The following is a 20153-nucleotide window of genomic DNA, read 5'->3' as shown; positions in this document are numbered from 1 at the left end:
GATAGTTTTTCATGTAGAAAATTTAAATATTAATGAAATGAGATTTATCAGCCTTTTCTAAGTTATTGTGCCATAGCTCATAGAGGCTTTTTCTGTTCTGTGATTACCAAGTAACTTTTTCCAATGTTTTTCAACAATTTTATGGTTTTATTTCTTTTACGTTTGAATCGTTGTTCAACCAGGGGTTGATTTTGGTATAAGGAATGAGGTAGACACCCTATCAAATTGTTTCTGTGGTTAAATGTAAGTAACAATTTGCCATTTTCACCATTTTGATGTATACAATTCAGTATCATTTATTCCATTTACAGTGTTGTGCAGCCATCACCCCCATTTGCCAAACCCTTTCAGCACCCTGAACAGAAACCCTGTCCCCAGTAAGCAGTAACTCCGTATTTCCTCCTCCCCCAGTCCCTGGTGACCTCTGCTTTACTTGAGCTCTATGAATCTGCCTCTCTACATCCCTCATACACATGGGCCTATGTAGTACTTTTTCTTGGTATCTGAATTATTTCACTGAACATGATGTTGTTAAGGTTGAACAATGTCATCTGTAGCAGCCTCATTCCTTTTTATGGCCGAATAATTTTTTTGTATGGATATACCATATTTGGTTTCTCTGCTAATGGACGTTTGGATTGTTTCTGCCTTTTGGCTCTTGTGAATAATGCTGCAGTGAAGGATGGTGTGCAAATGTTCATTGGCATCCCTGTTTTGTTTTTTACTCTTCACGCTCTGGGTCTTTGTTGTGCGCACAGGCTGTCTCTGGTTGCGTTAAACAGGGACTGCTCACTGCAGTGGCGTCTCTCGTTGCGGCTCCTGAGCTCCAGAGCACAGGCTCAGTAGTTGTGGTGCACTCGGTGTGTGGGACCTTCCCAGATCAGCGATCAAACGCGAGTTGTCTGCATTGGCAGGCCGATTCTCATGCACTGAGCCACCAGAGAAGTCCTGGAGTCCTTGTTTTTAATTCTTTTTGTTTGGACCTTGAGGTTGAATTGCTGGATAGTACAGTGAAGTCACTCAGTCGTGTCTGACTCTTTGCGACTCCGTGGACTGTAGCCCACAACGCTCCTCTGTCCATGGGATTTTCCAGGCAAGAGTACTGGAGTGGGTTGCCATTTCCTTCTCCAGAGGATCTTCCTGACCCAGGGATCAAACTCAGGTCTCCCGCACTGTAAGCAAGACGCTTTACCATCTGAGCCACCAGGGATAATACAGTAGTTCTATGTTTAACATGGAAGAGCTGCTAAACTGTTTTCCACAGTGGCAGCAACATTTTACATTCCCACCAGCAATGTTTGAGGATTCTGCATTCTTCACATCCTAACACTTGTTATTTTCCATTTTAAAAATTATAGTCCTGCCTAATAGGTATGTCATTGAGGTTTAGATTTGCATTTCCCTCATGACTAAAGATGTTGAACATCTTTTTCATGTGCTTATTGACTGTTTCTGTATCTTTGGAGAAATGACTATTCAAGTCTTTTGCCCTTTTTTGGTTTGTTTTTAATTAAGACTTTACTGGAGTGGTTTCAGGTTCAAGGCAGAATTGAGAGTAAGACAGAGATTTCTTGTATACATACCCCCTGGCCCCACACCATTATCAGCATTCCCCGCCAGAGTGTTACATTTGTTACAATGTTACATTTGTTACAATCCATGAATCTACACTGACAATAATCATCCAGATCCATAGTTTAACATTAAGTTTCACTCTTGGTGTTGTATATTTGGTGTGCTTGGACTAATATATTATATGACCTCTGTTCATCACTGTGCCATCATGCAGAGTATTTTCAGAAATCCTCTGTGCTCTACCTTGTCATCCGTCCAACCCCTGACAACACTGATCTTTTACTGTCTCCATAGTTTTGCCTTTTCCAGAATGTCATATAGTTGGAATTATACAGTATGTAGCTTTTTCAGGTTGGCTTCTTTCAATTAGAAATATGAATTTAAAGTTCGTCCATGTCTTTCATGGTTTGATAGCTCACTTCTTTTTCACACGGATTAATATTTTGTCATCTGGGTGTATCACAGTTTATTTATCCATTCAGTCTTCGAAGGACATATTGGTTGCTTCCAAGTTTTGGCAATTATGAATAAAACTGATATAAACATCCATGTGCAGGTTTTTATGTGGACATAAACATTCAGCTCCTTTGCGTAAATACCGAGGAGCCTGATTGCTCGATCATATGTAAGAGTTTGTGTTTTTGTGGTTTTGTAAGAAAGCACCACACTGTCTTTCAGAATGGCTGAACCATTTTGTATTCCCACAAATGAGAATGAGAGTTCCTGTTGCTCCACACTCTTGTTATCATTTGATATTGTTGGTATTTCAGATTTTGTCCATGCTAGTATTTGTCTTTGCCTATTTTTTAATTCTCATTTTATTGAATTGTAGGAGTTCTTTATATATTCTGGTTATTAATATCTCATCAGATATATATAAATATTTTTTCCCAATCTGTGGGTTTTTACTTTTTAGATAGTGTTATTTTATGCAAGTATGTCTTCAGTTTTGATGACACCTAGTTCATCTATTTTTGCTTTGTTGCCTGTGCTTTTGGTGTCATAATTTAGGATACCATTGCCAAATTCAAGATCATGAAGATTTTCAAACCTTATGTTTTCTCCTAAGATTTTCGTATGTGTGGTTCTTATAAATAGGTCTTTGATCCATTTTTAGTTAATTTTTATGTGAGGTTTATTGTAAAAGTCCAACTTCTTTGTTTTGCATGTGGTTGTCCAGTTTTCCCAACACTGTTTTTTGAAAAGACTGTCCCTTCTGTATTGGATGATCATGGCCCATTTGTTGAAAATCAGTTGACCACAGATCTGAGGGTTATTTCTGAACTCTCTTCTATTCCACTCATCTGTGTCTGTCTTTTTGGCATACCACATAGAGTTGATGACTGTAGCTGTATAAATCTTGTAATCAGGCAAGTGTGATTGCTTCAGCTTTATTGCCCTTTTTCAGTATTGTTTGGCTTTTCTGTGTCCCTTGACTTTTCATACATATTTTGGGATGAGTTTTTCTATTTCTGTAAAATTGTCATTGGAATTTTGATTGGGATTACATTGAACAAATAGGGATTTTGATAGGGATTACATTGAAAAATCACTTCTTATAGTTTTGTCTACTTAATATTGTCTTCCAGTTGATGAGCATGAGGTAGCTTTCTGTTTTGTTTAGGTTGTATTTAATTTCTTTCAGCCATCTTTTATAGTTTTTAGAGTACAAATCTTTCACCGTTTTGGTTAAGTTTATTCTTAAGTGTTTTATTCCTTTTGACTATTGTAAACAGGTATGTTTTCTTAATTTCATTTTTTTGGATTGTTCATTGCTAGTGTGTAGAAACAGATGATTTTTGTGTGTTGATGTTGTGTTTTGCAATTTTTCTGAATGTGTGTTAGCTCTAACAGTTGTTTTGTGGATTCTTTAGATTTTTCTACACACAAGATCACATCTTTTGTGAGTAGAGATAATTCAACAACTTTCTTTCCAACTTGGATTGCTTAATATTTTTTTGCCTAGTTCTCAGGTTGAACATCCAGTGCTGTGTTGAATAGAAGTGATGAAGGTGGAAATCCTTGTCTTGTTCCTGATCAATTAATTTTTTTCTGAATAACTGCTTTTATTATACTATGTGTAGAGTAATCCATCTTTTCTTGTCCCTGCCCCTCCACTTGAAATACCATTTGCATAATTTGCAGGGTCCCTGTGTGTGTGTTGGGTGAGTGAAGCATGAACAAAGGCCTGCATGATCTGATCTCTTGCCACCTTAAGTCTTGCATGTTGCTCTCTCGTGCACCACAAGTGTTGTGTTGCTTATGCTTCTTGCAGGACACCAGTCAGTCATTCTTCATTCATTCCTTATGTATGTTCACATGTCTGTGACTTTGCACAGCTGTTTTGTCTACTTGGACCCGTCTTCCCCTGCTCGTTGACTTGGCTTCAGCCTGCTCATCCTCAGACCCTGTTTTGCTTTCAGGAAAATGTAAATCCTCTTTCTGTGTTTACTTTAAATATGAACATGCTTTTCTTATGCACTTAATAGACTTGCTCCTTGATAATTTCAAGTCTGAGGTCTGATTTTAAAGAAAAAGTTGTCAGACACAGTTGTGCAAATAGCAGTAAAAATTGACAGCAAGAAAAGTCAGAAAGTGAGAAATGGATATGATTTTCTAGGTCTTTAATCCCATGTAATAGAAGCTTTTTTGGGGTTGTTTTTTCTTATTGAAGACCAAAACACAGTGATAAGGGGAAAAAAAGATTATTATTTGACACTAGAGAAGGGTCCCACCCACATATTTGAGACAGGGATTTTGATAGTAAAGTGTGAGCATCCACAAAAGTTTGGGTAAAGGCACCTTCCTGTAGAGATGAACAAACACAATGCTAGAGATACGAAAAACTCAGCACTTGAAGAAAATGAAACTGTGTCCTTTATTTAGGGCATGTGAAATAGTATAAAAAAGAGATAAAAGTGGAATTCACATCCCCAATATGACAAGAGAAGATTGTAAAAATAAGCTGAGAACAGGAACGAGTTCTTGAAGTTACAAAGTGTGACTGTGAAAAAACTTTAGGACTCCCTAGCAGAATAGATTGTGCAGAATGCCAAGTTAACTTGAAAAACAAAAACCTCACATTTAGGAATTTAGGAAAAAGATTAATAGTAAGAGAGCATTTAAAGCACAGGAATTTCTCAAATGTCTGGTTAAAGTTCTGAAAGAGAGAACAGAGGAGACAGATGAAGCAGGAACTGAGGAGATAGTGAAGAACATCTCTGAGCCAAAGAAAGCCTTGAAACTCAAGGTCAGAGTTTTTACAGGAATATATTTAAAAAGCATAAAAACTTGGCTCTATCCTGCTGAGTATTCAGGGTAAAGAAAAAGCAAGACAGGTTATCTTTAGGGAAGAACAGGTCAGATTTGCATCAGATCCCTGGGAAAAGGAGATGTTGGGCAATCTTAACATAGTCAACTCACACGTGCAAGTAACTTTGAAATACAGCTTAGGAGCTAAATGAAAGGTTCTCCCAAATAGTTCAGTTCTATTTATTGATTTGTTAATGCCATTGTGTTGTGTATTACCATTCCAAGAGAGTATGAGTTTATGTGACTGCTGGCAGGAATGCCTGTATGGGATGTGCCATGATTTGTTCGTGGTTCATATTGTTTCCCAAGTGTTATGTAACATTCAGTTTATCTCTAGCCTTTCAGCATCATAAATAACTCCATGAAAGACATTTTGTGCATGAGTTAGATATGTTTTGGATCATTTCCACTGAGAAATAACAAGTGAGTCAATTAATTATTCCTAGCTTTTTTGAGCAAAAATCATCTAGAAATCAATAGATGTAAATTTTGGGGGGGTTAAATTCTTTAAAACAAAGATCTTCCCCACTTAAATTTACCTCTGATTAAAGGTGGCCTTGGGTGTTAGATGAGCTCAGTGGTTCTCAGCTGGGTATTGGTGGGTGTGTTGGTGGTCACAGATGGGGGAGGGTCTGCTGCTGCTAGATGGCCTGCTGGGCACAGGGGACCCCGCAGCAGAGCCAGTCAGCCCATTGTCAGCACTCTGAGGTTGGGAATCCTCAGGTTAACAGGTTTACCACTGACATAAATATCCTTGGTCCTCAGATTAACAGGTTTACCACTGACAGAAGTATCCAGTATACTTAGGGCCACAGTGCATGGTTCTCTGTGGTGGGAGGGGGATGTTTCAGCAGGAGGACATCAGTGGATATTGTGCTGAGTATTGCAGACCTGGGGGGTGGTTTAGCGCTTGCCCTCCCCTCCCCAGCTTGAGAAACACCAAGTATTTTATTGTGTACACAGAGTGCTTAAAAATTATTTTTATGTCTTAGTCAGTCAGTCAGTTCAGTTGCTCAGCCGTGTCCAACTTTTTGCGACCCCATGAACCTCAGCACGCCAGGCCTCCCTATCCATTACCAACTCCTGGAGTTTACCCAAACTCGTCTGTTGAGTTGGTGATGCCATCTAATCATCTCATCCTCTGTGATCCCCTTCTCCTCCTGCCTTCAATCTTTTCCAACATCAGGGTCTTTTCAAATGAGTCAGCTCTTCGTATCAGGCGGCCAAAATATTGGAGTTTCAGCTTCAACATCAGTCTTTCCAATGAACACCTAGGACTGATCTCCTTTAGGATGGACTGGTTGGATCTCCTTGTAGTCCATGGGACTCTCAAGAGTCTTCTCCCACACCACAGTTCAGAAGCATCATTTCTTTGGTGCTCAGCTTTCTTTATAATCCAACTCTCACATCCATACATGACCACTGGAAAAATCATAGCCTTGACTAGACGGACCTTTATTGACAAAGTAATGTCTCTGCTTTTTAGTATGCTGTCTAGGTTGGTCATAACTTTCCTTCCAATTAAGGAAGGAAACTTAAGAAAAAGTTCCTTTTCCAACTTTCCTTCCTTTTAATTTCATGGCTGCAATCACCATCTGCAGTGATTTTGGAGCCTCCAAAAATAAAGTCTGCCGCTGTTTCCGCATCTATTTGCCATGAAGTGATGGGACTGGATGCCATGATCTTAGTTTTCTGAATGTTGAGCTTTAAGCCAACTTTTTCACTTTCAATTTCATTAAGAGGCTCTTTAGTTCTTCACTTTCTCCCATAACGGTGGTGTCATCTGCATATCTGAGCTTATTGATATCTCTCCCTGATATCTGAGGATATTGATATTTATGTCTTAGGTGGTCCTCAAAATCTGTTCTCAGTGTCAGATCTTATTACTGTTGAGATTTGGCACTGTTGCTTTAGCTGTTCAGAAAGAAAAGAAAACCAGGCCACAGCTGACCTAACAAATAAGGACATCCTTTTGGGATAGGAGTCCAGGCCTGTTCCTGTGGCTCCGTCATGCCGTCCATGATCCTCTCCTCATTCTGCCTAGCCTTCCTCAGAATGTGCTGTCACCGTAGGGTCACAGGACAGCTCCTGCCCTTTGCCACCCCCATGTCGAAACCTGTGCTCAAATGAGCCAGCCCTTTTGCTCACAACTCTCCTGCAAGCCTATCAAGTGATTTCTGCTTATTCCCACTGATTGGCCAGAGCACTGCCCCATGACTGTTCTTAGCTGTACTGGAGTTTGGGAAATACAAACTTCTAATTGGGGTTGTTGTAAGTCAAAAAACTACATTTAGAAACCTTTAGTAAGAAAGAGTCTATTGGAGCAAGCAGCTAGTATATACCTCTGCAGCTATTTTTTAAAGTGCTGGAAAGTGAAAGTGAAGGTCGCTCAGTAGTGTCTGACTCTTTGCGACCCCATAGACTGTATAGTCCATGGAATTCTCCAGACCAGATTACTGGAGTGGGTAGCCTTTCCCTTCTCCAGGGGATCTTCCCAACCCAGGGATCGAACCCAGGTCTCCCACATTCCAGGCAGATTCTTTACCAGCTGAGCCACAAGGGGGAAGGGATTCTTCCTAAATGCCCTGAAATTAAAGGTAAAGGAGAACAAATAATAATGATAGCTTTGGAAGTTTGAGAGATTGGACTCTGTAGAATTCTTTTTAAAAAAGTTAATCGAGAAAATAAAATGTGTTTGTTATGAATGTATTTCTTAACCCCAAGCATTTGACTGTTTTATGGTGTTTTGTACATTATGGTATTCTGTAACATGTACATTTACAGTCCATGGGGTTGCAAAGAGTCGGACACGACTGAGTGACTGAATTGGTGTTTTGTACATTAAGATCACTTCCGTACCCCATTACTTGGGACCTCGCCTTTTTCTTCTTTTGTCATATCAGCAGTTTCAATACAGTATACACAAAAAAATGTTTTTTCAAGAAAAAAACGAAACAACAACGGGATTTAACTGTGAAAAATAGTTGTATAAGCATAACAGAAGTATTGAAGAAGGGCTGGTAGAATGCCCTTTTAAAATTTGTTGTAGTTTTTAGTTGTATGAGATTTTTTTTTTAACATATGCTGAATTTTAATCCCATATCAGATGTATGATTTGCAGCTATTTTCTCCCAGTCTGTGGGTTGCAACAACTTTTTGATGTGATTTTTAAAACTACATGTTAGCATTAAAACTGATATTATACTAGTATTTAGTAGTATTTTAGCTAGTTTATTTTAAAGTATCAGTAATATGTAAACCGAAGAATATTTGAACATATGGTTAAAAATTTAAATGGCTCAAAAAGTCGCCAGTAAATAAACAGTTAAAAGGATAGAGGGTTATCATAGAAGAGAGAGAAGCAGAATAGAGAAAAGCTGTATGTGATGAGCTTTATTCCTTTCCTAAAAAAAGGCTAGAAACAAATATGGCAAAAAGTGCTAACAAATGTTTAATCTCACTGGTGGGAACATGGAGTGTCCTGTTACCTGTATTTTTCTGAAGCTGACTTGGACGATAAAGAATCTGCCTGCAATGTGGGAAATCTGGGTTCAATCCCTGGGTTGGGAAGATCCCCTGGAGAAGGGAATGGCTACCCACTCCAGTATTCTTGCCTGGTGAAGCCCATGGACAGAGGCGCCTGGAGGGCTACATGTTTGCAAAGAGTCAGACACGACTGAGTGACTAAGCACAGCACAACATAGTGATATAAATCTTGACCCTCATCTTCCTCCCCACAAGTTTCTAATACTTTGACTCCTTCCAGAAGTGTTCCTTGTGTTCTCAGGCACAGTTATGTCTGAGTGGATGGAGGTGGGAGCTACTCGACATCTGTGTGTCCCTGGGACCATCCCACGCACATGTTTGTAGTACTTGTGTCCCTTACCTGGTTCCCACCTGTCCCCCTTCATCCCCTCACCTCCATGTCACTCCTGATGGGCCCTGAGGTTGCTGCCAATGTTAACGACAGTGAACATCCTGTTACACTGGTGTGTGACTGTGATATAAATTCCCGGAGGTAAAGTTGGTGGGTCAAATTTATAACCACATCAGATTGTTCTCACACAAACATTATAACAGTTTACACCCCTGCAGCAGCATGTCTGAGCACCTCTTCACTCTCCTTACCTGCCTGTTAGAATTTCATATTTTTGTCAACTGTTTCTCTGCATTTGATGCAGAAGAGCTCTCAACAGAAACATGCGTGTTATTTGACATTTAAAATCTTTTTAATTGGTGGAAATGAAGCTTTTTTCTCTTTTCATTCAGTCACAGGAATTTGTTATAATATGCTTTCAGGGAAAAGTGTTTGAAACTGAAAGGTAATAGTCTGTATGGGACTGGTAGAGCTTTGATACTAAAACTGAATAAACTGTATGCGACAAGATAATTAGAGGTCAGTTCAACTTAAATATGTAGATGCATACATCTTAAAATAATGGTGGTATGTCCAGAGAGGAGAATATCATTCTGCAGTAAAAAGAAATGAGCTATGAAGCCATGAAAAGACATGGAGAAACCTTAAGTGCATGTCCATGCATATCTAAATGAAAATCTATTATTGTAAGTCAGCACATTACCAGATTAAAAGAGAAAACTTATGATTACCTCCGTGAATGCAGGGAAAACATTGAGTAAAATTCAGCACCCAATCATGATGAAAGAAACATTCAGTAAACTAGAGACTGAGGGGAACCTTCTTAACCTGAAAAAGGATATTGTCCAGAAACCTAAACCAGATATTACACTTCGTGGTTAAACCTTAGAAATAGTTCTTCCAAAATCAGGGGAAAAAATAATTTCTATTTGACATTGAATAAAAGGTCCTAACCAATGCAGTTAGATAAGAAGAACATGTAAGAAACCTAGATGTCCATTGACGAATGGATAAAGAAGTTGTGGTACATATATACAATGTATTACTCAGTCCCTCACCGACTCTGTGGACATGAGTTTGAGTGAACTCCGGGAGTTGGTGATGGACAGGGAGGCCTGGCGTGCTGTGATTCATGGGGTCGCGGAGAGTCGGACACAACTGAGCGACTGAACTGAACTGAACTGAACTGAAAAAGGAACTCATTTGAGTCAGTTCTAATGAGGTGGATGAACCTAGAACCTATTATACAGAGTGAAGTTAGAAAGAGAGATAAATATCGAATTCTAATGCATATTACAGAATCTAGAAAAATGGTACTGAAGAATTTGTTTTCAGGGCAGCAATGGAGAAACAGACATAGAGAATAGACTTATGGACATGGGGAGAGGGGAGGAGAGGGTGAGATGTATGGAGAAAGTAACATGGAAACTTACATTACCATATGTAAAATAGATAGCCAAGGGGGCATTTGCTGTGTGGCTCAGGAAACTCAAACTGGGACTCTGTATCAACCTAGAGGGGTCGGGTGGGGAGGGAGATGGGAGGGAGGTTCAAAAGAGAGGGGATATATCTATACCTATGGCTGATTCATGTTGAGGTTTGACAGACAACAACAAAATTCTGTGAAACAATTATCCTTCAATTTAAAAATTAAAAGGAAATGTGGTATGAATTAGAAATGTGAAGTGTTAAGGAGGAGATAGAGTTATTACTGTTTCCTGGTATTGAGAAATTCAGAACCACCTACCAAATGTTAGAGAACTCAGCAAGATTGCTGGGTGTGAGGGTAGCGTTACAGTCAGTGGCAATGATTATAGTGTGTGTGTTTCTTTTTGTATGGCAGATTGCATTTTCCAAAAGGGCTGCACCAGCATATGATGCACCCCCTTTCCTGTTACACAAAGAGGCTGTGATTCCTTTCACTGAGAGCTGGTCTCTGTTCCCAATTCTTGTTGGAACGCCCAGTGGGTAAAAAGATGAGCTAGAAAGTTACTTGTCCTGGGGCTTTTGGTGGGGGCAGGCAGGCATGGGAAAATCTTGAATAAACTTATTTATGCTTAATTTAGAAAACTGCTTAGTGCCTAATTTTTAAAATACTGTTTATCTACACGTGGTAATGTGAGCAAAAGCCCACAAATTGTTCTTTGCTGTTAATGTGTACTCCTTTTCTGGAAGGGGATATGTTTCTGTTTTTACGTGACTTCTTAGGGTAATGTTACACTTGGGGAAAAAACGCTGGTCATGATGGACACACCACGTAGCTGAGTGCATCCTGGCACGGAATCTTCCGTTGTGGAATGCCGAGAACCAGAAGGGTCCTGAAATGAGCATTTGTGGCTCTAAAATAAGATTTGAGAATATTTCTGGTGCTCAAAATAAAGTAACAGTTATATGGCTTGAAGATAACAAAATAGATTGCAGTTCTAAGATCGACACTCTGGAGTATAGGCAGATATTATTCGGAGAGTTTAGTTTGGAATTGGAGTGTGTTGTGGTGACCTGAGATTCCTGCTTTGCAGTGTAGTTACCTGAACTGTTTAATGTGGCTGTGGGTGTGAGCACAGCAGAGCAGTGCAGTGCACGCGTGTGAGAACGGAACCTTTTGCTTGAAGGGCCGTGTGCAGCCCTGGGGTCCCAGGCTGTCAGCTCTGTGGACCTGGTAGATCATTCAGCCCCTCGCCTGTCACCCTCACACACACAGTGGGGGAGACAGTGTTTCAATTGGTTTGGTGAGACTAGAAAGAGGTGCTTGACATGTCAGTGCTCAGTGAAAGTTATACAGGCTGGGAAACTTATCTGTTTTGCTATATAAAGTTTAAGAGAAATGTTAAAATATATTTTTGTTATTTTAAGGAAATTCGCAGTGAGTCCCATGACTATCCTCATAGAGTGGCCAAGTTCCCTGAAAACAGAAATCGAAACAGATACAGAGATGTGAGCCCATGTAAGTACTCATGGTGGGGGTGGCGTGTGTGTGTATATGTGTGTGTATGTTTGTGTGTATGCTGGTTTGTTGTAGGACACAGGGCATGGCAGAAAGTGTTGGGGTCAGGGTTGATGAGCATGGTGGGTTTGTTTTTTTGTATCGACATATATACGTGTTCTTTAAAGAAAACTTTTGAGTATGAAATTGTGGAAGGAGGGGAAATTGCCTGTAATTACCTCCTCCTTCAACACAGCCACCATTTACTCTATGTATTTGCTGCCAACCTTTTTTCTTCCACTTGATTTTTGTTTTTTCCAAAATAATCATAATTATATATATATGTGTACTCATACATATCTATATACTTTTCATATTATTCCATAGCTTTTATAAGTATTACTTTAAATATTTGTTCGTATAGCTTGCTTTTTCTCCCTAAAATGAAAAAGTAGTATGTGTATACTATAGAAAAGTTTTAAAACATAAAAATGTGTAGAGGAAAAACTCATGACTTAAACACTTCAGGGTTTATATTCTTTTGGTGTTTGTCTGTGTAAATGTGTCCTTTTAAATTCAGTTGGATCCTGCATGTACAGATCAAGCTCTCCGCCCGCGAGGCCGCACGCTGTGGTGGTTTCCTGTCCTGAGCATGATCTGTTAGTGGTTGGATTTCGATTCTGCTGTGCTCATGCGGGTACACACATACACGGTTTTGTGAACAGTTGTAATACCAGGGGTTTAAAAATGTGTTCAGGTGATTTTATTTTTGTCCTGGTTGAGGCCTCCTTCACATACTGCCTGAGGCGGCTGCACTGCCCACGGGACTCCCCAAGTTTGGTTTCAGTGAGCGGTGTCCTCTGGGCCACCTGGGTGCCCAGGACCTTCTCCCGGCCTCCGTGTCTGCCGTCACAGCACCACTCTTCCTCCCATCTTCAGCCTCTTTCTGAGAACTCTCTTCCTTTATTATTCACATGTGCTCCAGTGTCTTCTGACGTCATCCCCCATATCCACTGCAGCTGTGACCTTGTCATCTACGTGGACACAGGCACGTGTGTGCCCACACATGTACATGCAGTCCTGGAAGAATGCATCACACAGTCTCTCTCTCCAACCTCATCACCCACGTACTCTTCAGCCCCCGGTTCTACCCCAGCCTCCCTACGGAAACTTCTAATCTGAAGTGCTGTTCACTCTTTGGTTTTCTCTTGCAGTGAGGGACTTTCCGCCATTGTCTTTTCTTATCCCTATGTGATTTTTGACGTTGGCAGCCATGCCTTCCTTCCTCAAATCAGTCTTGATTTTGCTGTCACTCCTCTGTCTGATCACCCATTTTCAGAGCTTCTTTCCTCAGTTGTCTTTGACTCGAGGGCTCTGTCTGCCCCTCCTGCTCCCTCTTCCATCTTGTGTGAGTTCAGTTGCCATGTCTCTGCTTGTGGCCCCGGATCTTGTCTGCAGCCTGTGTCTCCTCGGATACAGACCCATTCACCCACTTGTGACCTATCTCTGTCTTGCTGTCCCGTGGCCACCTCAGGCTCAGGATTCCTCCCACATCCCTCAGTCCTGGCCCTACTCCTGCTTTTTCCACCTTATACCCCATATTCGTACTGGACCACTAGTCACAAACTTGCTGCAGCTGGAAACTCATACTTCTCTCCCATTCAGCTCCCATGTCTGGTTGCTGACTTGCTGTTTAGTCTGTAAGTTGTGTCCAACCCTTTGCAACCCCGGGGACTGTAGCCCTCCAGGCTCCTCTGTCCATGGGATTCTCCAGGCAAGAATACTGGAGTGGGTAGCTGTTCCCTTCTCCAGGAGATCTTCCTAACCCAGGGATTAAACCCAGGTCTCCTGCATTGCAGGCAGATTCTTTACCTGCTGAGCCACCAGGGAAGACTGGGGACTCCTGCTAAATCCAGATGACAGAAAGAGGTGTTTTTTAAAAGCCCTTAAGGTGGTGCTGGCAAACCTGTTCTGATTGAAAGTCATCCTATCATTTTCATATGTAGACTTGTATGGTTGTTGGCTTGTTCAGAAAACCTGTACTGAAAACCAGCTCTATGCCTGCTCTGTGTACAAGGACTCTGAGTCCACACGCCCTGCCTTCTAACCGTATATGTGCAGTGTGGGGGTTCATACCTGCTGTGCTATGTGTGTTCGGAGGTGCTCAGTTCTGCTTGAGGAGTTAGGGGCAGCTTTTAAGATAGTAATTTTTGTTTTTTAATAAACTGGTCTATTTTAAACCAGCATTTATTTTTCCCATCCATACAGGAAATAAAAATAGATAATACCTCTTGTTGGAAAAAAGATAATACTCAGTGCAAAGCAGACAATGACGTTTTCAAATAATGAAAAAGAATTGGTTGTTTTTTTAATTCAGAGCTTCAGATCTTTCTAAATTTTGATTCAGCAAGTCTGGAAATGTATTTTTAAACAAATTCCTTACACAATTGTTATGTATCCAGCTTGAAACTACATTTGGAGGTATGAATATGAGATGCATGTTCAAAGAGGGGTGTTTTGAAATAGAATTTTAAGAAGTCCACAGTCTTTGTGTAATTGCCATGACTGAAAGATGCCTCATTTGTCTCAGTTAACCATGAAGTGATTGTAGAAAAGATGGGCAGGAAGGTGGTTGACTGAGAAAATAGAGGTTGTAGTAATCGCATTGAGGATTGTATTTGTTCTGTCAGAGACAGCTGCCAGGTTCTGAAATCTTCCTCACTATTTGCTTTGCACATAGAAATCCCAGTTTACTGTTTGATATAAGAGGATGTCCCAGCCTTTTGTTTTCTCTGGCCATGAAAGAATAGTTTTTTGTTTGTTGTTTTTGTGATAAAAACACATATCATAAGTTTACCCTTTTAGCAGTTTTTAGGTGTTCATCACCCATGTGGTTGGCTGTATGGATGTTGCTGTACCACAGGTCTTGTCATCTTGTGTGGCTGAAACGCCACCCCTCCTCCAGCCCCTGGCTATCACCATCCTGCTTCTGATGACTTTAGATGCTTCACAGAAAAGGAATCATACAGTGGTTCTTCTTGTGATGGGCTTATTCTTCGAAGCATAATGTCCTCAAGGTTCATCCTTCATTGTTTAAAGTGACACATGGACTTCAGATTCCAGTTGCGTGGCAGGTTAGACAGTCCATGGTTTCTTACTGCTGCAAAACAATATTCTCAATAAGCACACGTTTTAAATAAGTTACTCGTTGGGGAGGAAGTAAGGAAAAGATTCAGGCTTTCTGTGCTCCCCACCTCCTACAAAAAGATCTCATCAAATGGCATAGCTTCTCTGAATGCACAGGCCAGTGTCAGCTGTGACATTTGTATTCACCTAATAAAATAGTCTCCAGGTAAATATATAAGGCAGAAATGACTAGGATTACAGAAAGAGATTGATAATTCTGTGTTCACAGATTTCTTAAGGCAAAATGGTGGTAAAGAAGTAGAAGATTTAGACTGCACAGTTAAGCTTAATTTAATAAGAAAAATATATAGAACAGTATGTCTAGCAATTAGAGAATTCACATTCTTCTAAGACTGCATGGAATACTTGTAATAAATGAACCATTGACTAGGCTGTAAAAGTAAATCTTGACACAGTTTAAGAATTGCTGCCTTACAGACCATGTTCTTTGACTGTAATGCAATTAAGTTGTAGATTATTAATAAAAAGATAACAATTCCTATAAATTTGGAAATTTATTTAAAGATTTCTAAATGATTCATGGGTCAAGATGAAATTATAATGGAAACTTAAAAATGAACAATAGGTAAAATCTACTTAGCAAAACTTACATAAAGCAGCAAAAACAGTACTGTAAAAAAATACTGTTTTAAATGTTTATATTAAAATAGAAGGTTGAAAATTAAAGTGCAAAGTGTCTAACCTAATTTAGAGTAAAAGTAACAGGATAAACACCAAAAAAAAAAAAGCAGAAAGGAAATAATATAAAAATAAAAGCAGAATGGAAATCAATGGGACCATACACAGGACCAAATAAAATCAAATGTTGGTTCCTTAATAAGACTAATCAACTAGTAAGATTGAATAAGAAAAATAACACAGATATACAAAAACCAGAGAGACAGAGGCAGATGCTTATAAATAGTATCAGGAGAAAAGGGGAACAAAATACAGATGTAAAAGGACTTAAAAAGTTAGACTACTATAAACAGTTATGGCAATAAATGTGATCACTTAGAAGAAGTGGAACAGACTCCCGGAAAAACAGCATTTGCCATTGTAGATTAAAGGAGAAATAGAGTCTAAGGAGGCCTGTGACAGCTAAATAAGTTAAATTAATTAATAAACAGTTTTCCATTGAGAATTCACTGAGACTAGCTGTTTTAACAGGTATGTCTTATAATAATGAAAGCTCTCCCAGAGAACAGAAAAAGAGAATATTCCCCAGTTCCTTTTTGTGAGACTGTTAGATAGGTAATTTGGATATCCAAAGCAGAAAAGTTTAGTAAGAGGAATAAAAGTTACAGGCATATCTATGTCATGGGTAGATGTAAAAATCCTAAAGAAAGGTTAGCAAACTGAATATGGCAATATTAGTGTTAGGAATATAAGAGTGGTTTAGCATTAGACAGTCTTTAAATGTAATTAATCTTAGTAACAAGGTAAAGGAGAAAAAGCCATATGAATATCTTAATAGATGGAGAAAGATTATTTAAAGTCAATTCTTGCTCCTGATTAAGAACAAAACATGTATCAAACGGAAGGAAAGTTCTGTAACTTGAGATGACACCAATAGTCACATCACTGTGTTTTGTTAAAAAAAATGTTTAATATATTTGGCTCTGCTGAGTCTTAGCTGTGGCATGTGGGATCTAGTTCCCTGATTAGGGATCGAACCTGGGCACCCTTCATTGGGAGCTCAGAGCCTTAGCCTCTAGACCACAGGGGAGGCCCCATGTCACTGTTAAATGATAACATGTTACAAACATTTTCTAAAACTTGACAAGACAAGGGTGCCCACGAATACCACTTCTGCTTCATATTGTTCTTTGGTGGGGGGCGGGGAACAGAGCAGACCCCAGAGGCCAGGTACCACTCCCCCACACACCTCCCTGACCACTCTGTTTCATCTGACCACACTGTTCCAGTCACCTCTACTAAAAAGGTCCTGGAGCTTTCTGAGCTCTTGTTTTGCTGAGTTACTTCACTTCTCAAGTCAGTTATAGTTTCACCTGCTGATGTTTAGTGAGGTTTAATAGTGATCTGGACTGGAAAAGGTCAGTTTTCATTCCAGTCCCAAAGAAAGGCAATGCCAAAGAATGTTCAAGCTACTGCACAGTTGCACTCAGCTCGCACGCTAGCAGAGAAATGCTCAAAATTCTCCAAGCCAAGCTTCAACAGTACATGAGCCGTGAACTTGCAGATGTTCCAACTGGATTTAGAAAAGGCAGAGGAACCAGAGATCAAATTGCCAACATCCGTTGGATCATTGAAAAAGCAAGAGAGTTCCAGAAAAACATCTACTCTGCTTTATTGACTACACCAAAGCCTTTGACTGTGTGGATCACAACAAACTCTGGAAAATTCTTAGAGATGTGAATACCTGACCACCTTACCTGCCTCCTCAGAAATCTGTATGCAGGTCAAAAAGCAGCAGTTAGAACTGGACATGGAACAACCGATTGGTTCCAAATTGGGAAAGGGTTACGTCAAGGCTGTATATTGTCACCCTGCTATTTAACTTCTGTGCAAAGTACATCATGCGAAATGCCGGGCTAGATGAAGCACAAATTGGAATCGTGATTGCAGAGAGAAATATCAATAACCTCAGATGTGCAGATGATTCCACCCTTACAGCAGAAAGCAAAGAAGAACTAAAGAGCCTCTTGATGAAAGTGAAAGAGGACAATGAAAAAGCTGGCTTAAAACTCAGCATTCAGAAAACTAAAATCATGGCATCCGGTCCCTTCATGGCAAATAGATGGGGGGACAGTGGAAACAGTGACAGACTTTATTTTCTTGGGCTTCAAAATCACTGCAGATGGTGACTGCAGCCATGAAATTAAAAGACGCTTACTCCTTGGAAGAAAAGCTCTGACCAACCTAGACAGCATACTAAAAAGCAGAGACATTACTTTGCCAACAAAGATCCGTCTAGTCAAAGCTGTGGTTTTCCTAGTAGTCATGTATGGATGTGAGAGTTGGACCATAAAGAAAGCTGAGTGCCAAAGAATTGATGCTTTTGAACTGTGGTGTAGGAGAAGACTCTTGAGAGTCCCTTGGACTGCAAGGAGTTCCAACCAGTCCATCCTAAAGGAAATCAATCCTGAATATTCCTTGGAAGGACTGATGCTAAAGCTGAAACTCCAATACTTTGGCCACCTGATGTGAAGAACTAACTCACTGGAAAAGACCCTGATGTTGGAAAGATTGAAGGCAGGAGGAGAAGGGGATAACAGAAGATGTGATGATTGGATGGGATCACCAACTCAATGGACATGAGTTTGAGCAAGCTCCAGGAGTTGGTGATGGACAGGCAAGTGCTGCAGTCCATGGGGTCATGAAGAATCAGATACGTCTGAGTAACTGAATAGTGATATGTCATTCTAAAAAGATTCCACCACAACTTAGCAATTTGAATATGAACATTTTATGGAGTTTATTGTATAAACAATGCTTGAGCACTTGCCAGCCTAGATTGTTCAGTTACCGTGCCTGGTAGTCGCTACAAGAAGAGGGAAGTAGATTTCCCTTTCTGTGATAGTTGGATTCAGGAGTTGAGGCTAATGAATCAGTTCAGGATTTCTCAACTCTGAACCTGAGTTGCAGGGGCTCCTCTTCCCTTTGTTCTTGGGGCTGGTGACACAGTCTCTTGTTTCCCTGGACGAGGGGCCCGTACCTGTTGTAAAGTCTTTGGACCCTGTGCTTGGCATACTCTCAACCCAGATATTCATGTGACAGACCCCCTTCAAGTCTCTGCTGAAGTGTCAGTGCATGGTGAGGCCCCCTTTGACCACCCTGTTCAGACTCCCAGTGCCCCCACCCCCCACCCCCAACGCAGCTCCCTTTTATGGGGCTCTTTTCCCAGAGGATTTATTGCTGTGTGACATGTAACTTACTTGTTTTGTTCATTGCTGTCCCCTTTCTGAGCAGGTGAACTCTGGGGAATATGGATGGGCTCCAGGGGCTGGGGCATGCATACCTGTCCTGAGAGGTTTGCAGGGTGCTTTTGGGTTTGTGGGTGGAAAGGGAAGATGTTCGTTCCCTGGCTTCCTTTCCCTTCCAACCTTGAGGCTCTTTCTCTGAGAAGTTCGAGTTTCAGGGGTAGTGGTGAGCTGCTCATGACTGTGCCAGACCCCTGTGTGGTGTTGGAGGGGGATGGTGTCCATGATCGAGCTGCAGTGGGAACCTCACCCATTTTGTGAGGACACCTCCCAAGTCCTGTTTCCATCCCAGAGACTCTGGGGTGGATTCAAGAGCCCTTTTCAATTTGGGGGTGTGTGGAGGCAGAATGTTCAGTTAACACTGTTCTGTCAAGTTTAGGAACTTGAAGTCACGGCAGATGGAGAGATGGACACGTGTGGGCAGCTGGCCTCTGGTTGGAGGCTGTGGAACACGTAGTGTCTCTGTTCCAGTTGTCTGGCTCCCAGCGTATGTTTTGAGGGGTGTGCAAGGTGGTCAGTATAGAGAGCAGATTGTCTGGTGAGGGGATGCAGGCGGGGGCCTTCCACGAGAGGAGAAGTCCTGAGCCAGGTGTTCAGGAGGGTGTGTGTGTGTGTGTGTGTGTGTGTGCGCGCGCGCAGGAAGTGGAGGCAGGGAGCAGGGTGGGAGGCAGTGCAAGGGTAGGGGGCTCAAGGGCACCTCTGGGCCTCTGCTGCTGTTTCTCTAGGGTGTGATGGAGACTGAAATGCTCACAGCTCAGCTTGGAAGCTGGGGGTGGAGGAAGTGAGCTGCTCAGGTGTATCCTGTGGGTCCTACCCAGACTGTGGTTGGTTATATCGTCAGAGAAGGAACCATTCAGCCAGCAGGGTTGTTTTGTTTTTTTTTTTGGCAGAGGAAACAACTGAACTGCTTTGGTTCACTGCTTGATTCATGAGGGAAAGTTCATATTATTTGTCTTCCAGAATTCTCCTTGTGGGCTTCCCTGGTAGCTCAGCTAGTAAAGAATCCACCTACAGTACAGGAGACCTCAGTTTGATTTCTGGGTCGGGAAGTTCTCCTGGCGAAGGAGAACCACTCCAGTATTCTTGGGCTTCCCTGGTGGCTTAGACAGTAAAGAATCCACCTGCAATGTGGGGGACCTGGGTTTGATCCCTGGGTTGGGAAGATCCCTGGAAGAGGGCATGGCAACCCACTCCAGCATTCTTGCCTGGAATGGGGTCTTGAAGAATGGGACACGACTGAGCGACTAAGCACAGCACACAGCATTCTCCTTGTAGGGTTGAAGGGGGCTGACATTGTCAGATGCTTGCCTCATTTGCAGGGAATTGCCATGCAGTA

General features: G+C 41.1%; 1 protein-coding gene across 4 annotated transcripts in view; it reads left to right on the top strand.

Annotated features, from left to right (window-relative positions):
* PTPN2 (protein tyrosine phosphatase non-receptor type 2) overlaps window positions 1-20153 on the top strand; it is a 65959-nt gene that overhangs the window by 8497 nt on the left and 37309 nt on the right. For all 4 annotated transcript variants that reach the window (XM_055417252.2, XM_055417250.2, XM_055417251.2 and 1 more), the window contains exon 2: window positions 11618-11708. In XM_055417252.2, the coding sequence (XP_055273227.2) occupies window positions 11618-11708 (91 nt within the window). The remainder of the gene's footprint in view (window positions 1-11617; window positions 11709-20153) is intronic.

Source organism: Moschus berezovskii, chromosome 28 (assembly GCF_049115385.1).
Source record: "Moschus berezovskii isolate FMDL1 chromosome 28, NW_MosBer_1.0, whole genome shotgun sequence".
Taxonomy (NCBI): domain Eukaryota; kingdom Metazoa; phylum Chordata; class Mammalia; order Artiodactyla; family Moschidae; genus Moschus; species Moschus berezovskii.
Note: the sequence above shows the minus strand (reverse complement) of the source record. Positions and strands in the feature narration are given on the sequence as shown.